This window comes from Nicotiana tomentosiformis, chromosome 8 (assembly GCF_000390325.3).
Source record: "Nicotiana tomentosiformis chromosome 8, ASM39032v3, whole genome shotgun sequence".
NCBI lineage: Eukaryota > Viridiplantae > Streptophyta > Magnoliopsida > Solanales > Solanaceae > Nicotiana > Nicotiana tomentosiformis.
This window is the reverse complement of record NC_090819.1, coordinates 82,543,265-82,554,522: the sequence shown is the minus strand read 5'-3', so window position 1 is coordinate 82,554,522 and position 11,258 is coordinate 82,543,265. Positions and strand designations below refer to the sequence as shown.

The window sequence follows — 11,258 nt, the reverse complement described above, 5'->3', positions numbered from 1 at the left end:
TTGGAAAAACCTTTTTTTCCCGCAGATTTCCGTTATTGTATTCACGAATACAGCTCGCGAATATATATGAATACAGTCTATGTTAGCTGGACTTCCCTCTTTTCCGCCGAGTTTTGCTACTGTATTCATGAATACAGTAATTTGAATACATCGAATACACTCTATAACAAGTGAAAAGATAGCTAAAGGAAACAATTAAGTAAATGATAGTTATAACAAGCTAATAGTCACTAAACAATAGTGGTTTATGAAAATTTATAATTATTAAAAGAAGGAATACATGGATTGATTAGAGATTAGATCGGTCGGACCTCTTCTTCCAAAGAAAAGAAAGAATGCTTTTTCTTATCTATTAGAAAAATACTGCTCTCTGATTTTCTCCCAAAAAGAGCGTAGAAACAAAGATGACATTTAGTTCGTGAATTAGACTTTGTTTCCTAATGAATCAAAATTCGACTAGGAATACTGTTTTGGTGGTGAGCTTAACAATTTGCATTGCATAAAAAAGATACACAATTTGTTATTTTCTCTCTGTATTTTAACATTAGCTTATAAGTTGGTCGAACACGAAATAGAATAAAAAATATTTGAACTATGATTCATACTTAATATTCAGACCTCGTGTCCGGACACCTTTTGGCTTATCTACGCGTTTGATAAATACCCAAAGTGCTAATTATAAGCTAAAATCTGCCATAAATACGTATAAATATTGTTACCATGGATGATTCCAAAAGTTAGCCATGAGATGAAGAGTTACAGACCGCTTATAAGCTATCAAGATCTTCGTCTCTTGTCCTGACTCTACTGCAGCACTGGCTTGTTTACCACTCTGTACCTTAAACTTTCTAACTCATCAAGTTCAGGGTGGGAACGTTTAAACCTGTTCAGACTTCCTCCTATAAGATGTGTGAGACTCACTAAATTGGATGTTACAGTATGTATATATACGAATGATAAATATTATCGACATTTATATAGTACTAGTAAGTTTAACTGATATCTCTAACTTACACGAACCAGAGCATCAGGAATACTAGATATAAAACCATATTTGGGATTTAAGTCTGGACTTCTAATTTACATTGATTTGTTAACTACTAAGCTGAAAATCGTCTGGATCCATTGTAAATATCCATATTTCTTCTAATCTACTTTAAATATCCATATCTAATCTATTCTATTCAATTACCACCTAGAGGACAAGTTACGAAATGGATATCCCTCCACTCTCATTGTCACTGAAAACGGCTATAACACAAGAATTCTTTTTCATACTCCACAAGGGAAGAAGAAAAGAAAGAGGGAAACAGACCTATAATTACATGTATCTATTGAGTACACAAAGCATTTACTTAGTATTATACTGAATATCTCATGCTGATTCCTTTTTTTTTCCCCTTAATAATTTTCTTTCGCTTCCAAATAAGTATAAATGATCAATCCTCTAGAGCAATTTCGTTACCATGAGACAAAACTTCCATAATTTTTTCCTCGATCTATCTACACTAGTGAGAAGAAAAGACATAAAGGAAGAAAAAGAACTATATTTATCCCACTTCATCTTCAAATGATTTACTGTCATGAAAGCCCCCCCCCCCCCCCCCCATATTGTGGTTACAACCATATGTACTGGTATTACCATTTCTTTTAACTTCCCAATGCTGTGCTGGATTTGCTTAAATTCTCAAAAAAAAATCTTCCATCAGAATCAAAATCAAAAACTGTACTCTGTCCTGGTCTATTTTCCTCATCAAGGTCCAGGAGAGAAGCTTCACCTTCTAACGCACGAACTACCTGAAGAAATTTGTATACCGTCTTTAGCCTCTCTATTTTTTTTAGATTGCGCATAAAGGAATAACAACAACAACAACAACAACCCAGTTAAATTCCTACCCCAAGGGGTAGAGAGACTGTTTTCGATACACCCTCGGCTCAAGCAGACGAAAAGATATCAGTACCAACAGCAGAAGGCATAAAAATAATAACTGAATCAAAAGTAACAGAAAATAGATGAAAAACAATAACAGTAGCACGTAAGAAAGGCCCGGTACTATGAAAAGTGAAAGAAAAGTGTGGACACAACAATAACCACTAGCACTCTAGGACACAACCCTGTCAGACTAGCCTCTCACCCGGTGCGGAGTAGCAAAGAGCTCCACTACCCCCTATCCTACAACCCTAATACTAGACCTCCACACTTTCCTATCAAGGGCCATGTCCTCGGAAATTTGAAGCCTCGTTATATCCTGTCTGATCACCTCTCCCCAATACTCCTTGGGCCGCCCTCTGCCTCTTCTTATACTTGTCAAAGCCAACCGCTCACATCTCCTAACTGGGGCGTTTGAACTTCTACTCCGCACGTGCCCGAACCATCTGAGCCTAGCTTCCCGCATCCTGTCATCCATCGGGGCCACACCAACCTTCTCCCGAATATCTTCATTCATAATCTTATCCATCCTATTGTGCCCGCACATCCACCTCAACATACTCATTTCTGCTACTTTCATCCTCTGGATATGCGAGTTCTTAACCGGCCAACACTCTGCCCCATACAACATGGCTGGTCTAACCACCGCTATATAGAACTTACCTTTGAGCCTCAGTGACACCTTCTTGTCATATAAGACTCCATATGCTAACCTCCACTTCATCCACCCCACCCCTATACGGTGCGCAACATCTTCGTCGATCTCCCCATCCCTATGAACTTGTGTGAAGAAGTCTAGCAGCATCACAGAAAAGAAAATTGAAAAGAAGAAGATATAATTACCTGACTCATCCGGGGTCTTTTCCATGATGAATGGCGTACACAAGCAGCAGCACAAGCAACCATGTTAGCCATCTCTTCACCGTTGTAATTTTGTCCTAGACATGGATCCACTAGAGAGTCGAATTTTCCATCTTCCAATGCTCTTCTAAGCAAAGGCCTTGCCTGCATATCAGAAGACAGAAAGAGATAATTATCTTCTTATGCTAGCCATGTATAAATGTACTTACTATAAGAAAAGAGTGAAAAGAGTCGACAACAATGGTATGCATATCTTTAAAAGTACATGTAGCAGAGGCCTAGAGTGCTTCTAGTTACCAATATATTTCATTATTTTCCCATGACTCCATGAGACACCAACATGCTGATGAAGTTAATTGAAATCTAGTTAATAAATGACGTTCAGAAATAACTACAGCAAAAACCATGAATATGAAAACCAGAAACAGAAGTTACTGTTAATTGGTTATATTGGATATATATTAGAATGGTTCCCAATACAAAAAAATTGATAATGAGATCAACGAAAATACTCTCGTTGCAGAGTTGTAAAGGTACTTCTGATTTTAGATGCAAAAATGACTTAATTAATTCTGTCTGTGAGGAAGCCACATGCAAGAAGCTTCCAATGAAATCCTTCTTCCTGAGCCCAATTTAGAATTAACTTACGTAATTAATTCTGATGCATTGAGGGACTTAAGCAGCATTAACAATAATAATCCTGTTGGGATCAACAAAATAATTCTAGGAACTCCATATCTCAAAAAATTCCTATAAAAAGGGTTAAACGGATAGATGTCATGATTGCGGATTCATGGTAAACTCCATGCTTTAAGGAAAGACTGAGATTTTGGACAATCTAATAGTAGTTGCAAGAGATGCAACAGAAAAATTTGAGATAGGTTCCATACTCAAAGGGGGTGTCCAAAGCCAAATCTTTTTGGTACAAGGATGACAAATTTCTTCCGACTTCTTCTATGAAGGCCTTGTAATATTTTGCTTTTGGCTTGACAGTGATGAAATTTTGAAAGAACACTAGGTCCTTTGGATTTGCTCATCTCTTTCGTACTAGGAAAATTTGTGATTTTAAGGCAGAGGCTTTTCCGTGATTATGTTTCTTTTTTTCTGTTAGAGGCTGATTTCAAGTGATACTGATTGCTGCCATCGATAAAATTTATTGACCTTAATCACTAACAAAAAAAGGGAAAAAAAGGAAGGAAAAGAATACCCAGTTGCTTCTAAAACCACCAATGATAGACCTTCCAAAGGATCCAGAGATATTTAGAAAGGCAAACTTATGGCACCAGTGCCTTGAAAAAATACAGTCGATAGCTTGTTTAGGATAAGACTATTGCAAGATGAATGTCATTCCATATTGAGGATATGATTAGTTTACCGCAAGGCACAACGTAGTCGGACAGAAAGTAAGTTTCAGCATTATGTTATCTAACAAGTTATGAAGTTACGCATAAACTTTTTACTTATCCATCTAATTGCACATAAGTGTGTTAGGCACTTAAGAATGCTGAATAGCAATCAAGAATATGGAGCATTTCACATACCCAGATGACCAAATTGCTGCATGCGGAAGATTCAGTTGAGATTATAGGCGGACGCCCTGTAATTAACTCCAGAAGCATGACCCCAAATGAGAAGATGTCCGACTTATCTGAGGCCTTTCCACTCTGTGCATACTCTGGGGCCAGATACCTGCAAGACACCGGGTAGTAAGGGAAAATCAAGGCAAAAGCAAGATCTAAGAATCCCAAGACTATCATACACGTGAAAACAATGGTAAAGTTCTATGCACTCTCTTCGAAATTTTATCTTCAGAGTGGCAGGAAAACCTCTGTTACGCTGAGAGGAATTACTGCATCATGAGCAGGTTGACCATAAATCAAGGTCATCCAATTCATCAATATCTTTACAATTTCCCAGATTTGAGAGTCCTATTCTAGCTCAATTTTCTGTTTGTATCTGATCGTGATATCAGTTTGCAAGTTAAATGGAAACAAAGTGACAGCAATACCGAAATTATAGGTAGGGCATAGCCTATGCTAAGTATCAGGTTCAGCAAATTGAACGAATGCTAGTAACGTAGGACGAGGTTTTTACTTAATAATCGTAGCACAGACTTGCCCACCCAGTACATAGTGATAATTTTGCCTTTTCTATGCTGATCTTGTCAGATGATTTTATTCATTGTAGCAGAGACAGGGTCAATGAAACTCACCCGAAAGTTCCCACCACTCTAGTGGAGACATGACTAATATGATGGTTTGAATCAGATAAGAACTTGGCAAGTCCAAAGTCAGCAACCTGGATACAAATCAAAGTTTTCCATTCATGTTAATGAAGTTATGAGGAAATATACATACTTTGTCGTCACATGAAAAAAGATAAAAGAAACAAAAGAAGAATCAATAATGCAGTTGAATGTTACAGCTGTGTAGATGCTCATTTGGGTCAGATTAATCTCATCATATAAATTTTAATATTCAAGAGCAAAAAACATTTACATCAACAGCCGATTCTAGGTGCACTCAGAAGCCAGTTGTCGATAGAAGAATGCAGCCTGACCTTTTTTTGACAGTAACAATAGAACAGAAAACATAGTGACAATACCAGAAATTGTAATACAAAGTTACCTTAGCTTCAAAGTTAGAATCAAGAAGAATATTAGCTGCTTTGATATCACGATGAATGATAGTGGGGTTACCTGCAGCCACAAGTTTGTATCTTCAAACCAATATTACATGTGATTGCTAAACCAAAAGAAGTGATATTTATTCCATGTAAGTTAATTTAAGCAACCATAATCGAACTGTCCCAACATTTCATGTTATTCATGACCACTTGACAAAGCACAGAGATAGATTGAATTTTATATTAAATTGGTAGTTGGTAGGAGAAATTATACTATAATATGTGATTTCATATTTGACAGGAAAAAATGTAGCTAAACTTTCTATTGTTTGAGGACATTGAGTTACTTAAATTATGAATGGACCAAAAAACTATGAAGTCATTGTATATAAGTGTGTCAATTATTCTGGGACATTTCAGAAGGAAACATGACACGGGGTGAGATGGAGTGAGTACAGTTTCTCCAATACATATTCATGTGATATCTTTGACAAAATAAGAATTATGATGGGCTTCTTCTACCCATCAGCAGGCCAAAAAACCTAGGTATCCAGACCTCAAACCTTGAAGAGATTCAGAACTGAGATAGTATTTTAGAAGTGAGAATCAATGGTATCTATTAGGAGAGTGAAAATTAGATTTACATCTTTTACAGGAGAAAAGCTGAAGATAAAGATGTAATGACTATAAAACCATTTATGCCACCCAACTCGCCACAGTCTACAAGCACGCAGAGAAGAATTTCCTTGGTAAACATGTTAAAACAGTAAGTTGATAATAAATTGGTAAAGGTGAATTCCATAAAATAAAATAAAAATTGGTAAAGGTAAAAAGCATCCAAACCACGTATTTTGCCCCTTTGTACACCTCAAATCAACTAACAGAAAAACATGCAAATTAGGAACAAACATAGGAGGCCAAGGCAGAGACAGAGAGGGCACTCACAGTCTTCATGCAGATATGCCAATCCTTTGGCTGACCCGATAGCAATTTTTATTCTAGATGCCCATTCCATAAAGGACTGTGCTGCCCCTGCATACCATTCAATCTGTTTTAAGGATGCAGCTTGGTAAAAGGACGCTTATATCAGAGGAACCAATGAACTCAATTAAATTTGATATGTAGAAGTGATTAAAGAAGTGAAATGATACAAGAGCATTTCCGTAAAATAAAAGTTTAAAGATAAAAAACATGCATCAAGATGAATACGAACATTCTTTAGCCTTTAAACTAAACCTTAAAACTGCTAATGAAAAAGATAGCACATCTACAGCATGGCATCCATGGAGGATGGTTCATCAAACGTATCTCACATGAAGAGTGTTAGTATAAGCCATAAGGGTATAGATGGCAACCAACTGTTGAAAAAAACAAGTGACCGATGCAAGGATTAACCAATTTTAAGTAAAATATGAAAAGTATGTGGAGAATTATAATTGAACTGCAAGGAAACCTGAAGATTTTAAAAGATGGTCTTCCCAAAAGCATAGAATAGCAGTGCTTTAACATGCAAGATTATAAGGGCTTCAGAACATAGAAGTAGCATGGATTTGCAAGCTCTTCTTTTATCTTCTCATCCTAAAGCATGGTTTTATGAAGCTCTAGGCCACCTTTGTGTGATATAGGCATAGACCACCAAGGAATCTACTTACGAGGCTTGGTTAAGTACCCCCTTAAAGATTGCCCATTTAATTTGGTACAGACCTTTTAGCTCTTGAGGTGTAACTAACAAGCTTTGAAAGAGCAGTAGAAAGAAAGATGGAGTAAGGAAGTCACATTAAGGTAGAGTTATTTTTAGCCTTAATCGTCATATCATAGTAGGGCTTTATGCTTCTTCTAATTAATCTGTTGGGGTACAACATTAGCAGAATTCAGATAATGAATTTAACTAGTCGCAAAATCTTATTGACACACTGATACAAAACTTTCAGAATTAAGGAAAAAAGAACATACCATGTAAATGATATTCTAAAGTCCTGTTGGGAACAAATTCATAAACAAGCAACCTCTTTACTCCAGTCATGCAGTATCCAACCAAAGAAACAAGATGTTTATGATGGACTCGGCTGATAGTCTCTACTTCTGCTTGAAATTCACGTTCCCCTTGATGGCTACCAACCTTCAACTGTTTAACTGCTATCTCTCTTCCTGTAGGAAGGACTCCTTTGTGCACATACCCAAATCCACCTTCACCTAGAAGGTTGGACGTAGAGAATCCACTAGTTGCTGACCACAACTCTTCATATGTGAAATTGCCACCCGAAACAGCTAAGTCCACTATGTGGTCTTTTGGTGAAAAACGAGTTTCAGCATCTAAATTATTGGAATTGGAATGAGCATTGTTGTCAAAGCAGAGAAGTGGGCGGAAGGGTATTATCACTTGCTTGGGGGAAACAGGAGAACCATTTGCTGCATTACGCTGTTTAAAACTTTGACGCAGATCATAATACAAGTCATCTGATGAATCAGTAGAAACAATTAGCAAATGATAATACCAGATTGAACTCATAATTCTTAGTGAACAACAATTTTGAACACATGCTGATAGATTAAGCTGCCAATATTTGTACTTTAAACAATTCAAACCCCGTTCTACAAAATGCAATTTGAAATCAATGCAACCAAATCTAAGGAAAGGTGCCTGTCTAAACAATATTTAAGCATTATAGCTGGTTAGACGTGAAATTTCCCATTTAGGAGATTAATGTACCAAAAGTCACATTTCTGGAAATGATAACTTTGGTTTCAAAAGTACCTTTTAATTAAGACCTTCAACTTCTTTTAGATTATTAATGGTAGGGCCTTACATAATACTACAAAAGAACCTCAAAATTTATGCCTTTCCTCTCTTTTTGTAAACCGTCTAACTCTCCATCTAATGAGACAAAGTGTTTGTCCAAGTCATGAATAGAGACTTAAGAAAGTGGTTGCTTGTAGTTTTGTCTTTTTTGGTCTAGTCCAGATAAAGTTGACACATTTTTATATTTGAAAACACTTCAGTTTTAATTCTCTTATTTTACTCTTTTAATAATATTCTTTTATAGAAATGGCATGTTCAAAGTCATCAGATTCCAAGTATATTTCTGGTATGTTGCATATGGTAGTTGTCTGCAATGATGAATTTAGAGACAAAAGTCGCTATTATGTAGTAGTAATTTAGAAGTTGCTACTATTAAAATGACTAACAATTTGGATCACTAAATTTTCAATAGCTGAATGTAGAGGTAAAAGTCATTACTTAATCTGGAAATGGAATTAATAATAATTTGTATCCCCACTAAATCATAAGACAATAATAATATAACTAAATAGCTACTATTAGATTATATTTGAAACAGCAAAAGTGTGCCAGAAAAAAGTAACAACTCTGGACGTACATTTCTTTGCAAAATGTCAAGCTAGCAAGGAAATAAACAGCTGCAAATAAATAAAATACTAAAAGCTTGATGAGTACAGAAAAAGAGATCCTAAAACCGGTAGAGGTTTGGGCATGATAAAAATTATTTTCAGGAGACTTCCTTTATTTATAGGTTGGAAGTTTTCTTTTTCAAATATTATAATTTTTACTGTAGTATCACTTATTTCAAATAATAACAAATTCAAGAACATTTAATTGTTATGATATATTGATATGTAAGCAGATGACTTAATTATATTCAACCAAACACTAAAAAAAGTTAAAGATTTATTTAAATTGAAATATTTTCCTCGTACGATACAGAAAAAGCTTACCTTTTTGCCGTGGAGATTCATGATCATGTAATTTTCCATTTTTAATCTTATTCCTGTAACAAACGAAAAGTATTACTACAGCAACAATGAAGAAAGCTCCGGTGACGCCTACAGAAATTCCAATTACTCCTCCGATTGACGTACTTGACGATGAGTGAACTTTAAGCGGCGGAGGCGGCGAGGTTTCATCAGAAACTGGTGTTGACGAATCATTTGCAGGAAACGAGAACGCCGTTACCGGCGGTGGTGGTGTTGAAAGTACCGGAATAGGCGTCGGTAACGGAGGAGTAAATATCGCCGGCGGTAGTGGTTGTAAAGCTACTTTGTAATCAATAGGTTCAAATATTGGCTTTAATGCCACGTCCGCGGATAACGGAGCCGGCGACGGCGCTGGTTGTGAAAGTGAAAAATGCACGACTGTTGGCGGCGGTTTAGGAGTGGCTGTTGAATATAGTGGTGAAAAAGTGATATCAGTTTCACCTTCCGGCGGTGGAGATGCCGGAGAAGGTGACGGTGGCGGTGAATGTGAAGGCATTGGAGTTATGGAGTGGAAGTGAAAGATGCATGGAGAATTAAGAAGTAATTAACATGTATAGTTAGTTCCTAATACAACTGCTTAAGTAGTGGACGTGCGTAAGTACACTACTACTACTACTGCTGCTGCTGTGAGTCTTGACCTGTATCACGACTGCCTTTTATTTGTTTTAAGTCATTCGTTTTCTTTTTCTTTTCTTTTTTCGTCTTTTTCTTTTTAATCTTCATTGAATAAATAGCAAATTTTATTAGTCTATGTTTGGCGGGACGGAAAATATTTTCTTAAAAAATAAATGGTTCTCTTACTTATTTTTCAGTATTTGGTAAGGTTAGGGAAAGATGGTAGGTCGGGGTCTAGAGGCCGGAGTGTCAAGTGGCAATGTTAGGGGTTTGGGGAAAATTTGGGGGGGGGGGGGGGGGTGTTAAGTGTAGCGCGGGAGGAGGGTAAGGGGTAGGGTAGGCTGGGGGTAGAGGTAGGGGAGGGAGTGGGGGTGGAGCCGGAGAATAAGGTGAGAAAGATTGAAAAATAGTTTTGGAAAATATTTTACGTCCCTTTTGTAGGGAATTCATTTTCCTCCGAATACATCCTTAGTAAAGTTCTTTTTTCCTTTTTGTTCTGCCAAAAATTGGTGGTTCAAATTTCAAAATTGAACCACCTATAAGCATTTGGCCTCATCTTACACGCATATAATTATCCCTCTGATTTTTTAGGACAGTATTATGTGAAAAATATCATTTTTTTTCTTTGAATTAAATATATCACTGACTTACTAATATATCAATATTTCAATCTTGACATACGGATTGAGGAATATTTCTTATCAGACTTGTGGGGAACCCGATTTCTTGATTTCATATGTGATGTCAAATAGAGTTAAAAGAAAAATAATGAAGTTCATAAGTGCTGAAACTACTTCTTATGAAGGTGATCTAGAGAATTGTTTATTGAAATTCTCATATTCTCTCCTCAAAAATGGATCTTTAGCTAAGAGATCACTTGAAACATGTGTAATTTTTTTCTATTGAACTGAATTGATTGAGATTAAATATTTATCCTGTATTTCTTCTCTTTCCAGATTAGTTAGTATGTGCTGAGTCAACAGTTAGTAGTTAGTTAGTGGTAAGTATTTGATAGTTGTAGTCACATTAGATTAGATATTTTACATTCATGTTGCTAGTTTTATATAAGGGGACCTACACATAATTAATCAGATTGAGATTTCTTCTTCTCTACTCACGTGTTCTCTGCTTTCTCTTCTCGGTTCTTTCTTCTTTCTAGAAGCTTCCGACCTCCATTGTAGCTCAGTTCGAGCTAAGTTTGATATGGTATCAGAGCCACATAGGTTATCTCTCTCTCTCTCTCTCTCTCTCTCTCTCTCTCTCTCTCTCTCTCTCTCTCTCTCTCATTCCAGATTCACGTTACTTCGTACTAATTCTCAATTGCTCAATTCGCACATGCAATTGTGATTTGGGTCTAATTCTCTGAAAAATTAGGGTTCAACAGATTATTTTGAGCCTCAGAAACTTACTAATCTAGTTCTCTAAATCATGGCTGTTACCGACGAAATTGAACAAT

General features: G+C 36.4%; 1 protein-coding gene across 1 annotated transcript; it reads right to left on the bottom strand.

Annotated features, from left to right (window-relative positions):
- Positions 1-1,233: 1,233 nt before the first annotated feature.
- LOC104096589 (proline-rich receptor-like protein kinase PERK1) lies at positions 1,234-9,809 on the bottom strand. The gene is made up of 8 exons (XM_009602974.4): positions 9,149-9,809; positions 7,370-7,873; positions 6,362-6,448; positions 5,419-5,489; positions 5,004-5,089; positions 4,333-4,480; positions 2,774-2,935; positions 1,234-1,797 (listed from the first exon to the last, which is right to left on the bottom strand). Exons 1-8 carry the CDS (start codon positions 9,681-9,683, stop codon positions 1,651-1,653), a joined length of 1,740 nt encoding a protein of 579 aa, XP_009601269.1. The 5' UTR covers positions 9,684-9,809; the 3' UTR covers positions 1,234-1,650.
- Positions 9,810-11,258: the final 1,449 nt, after the last annotated feature.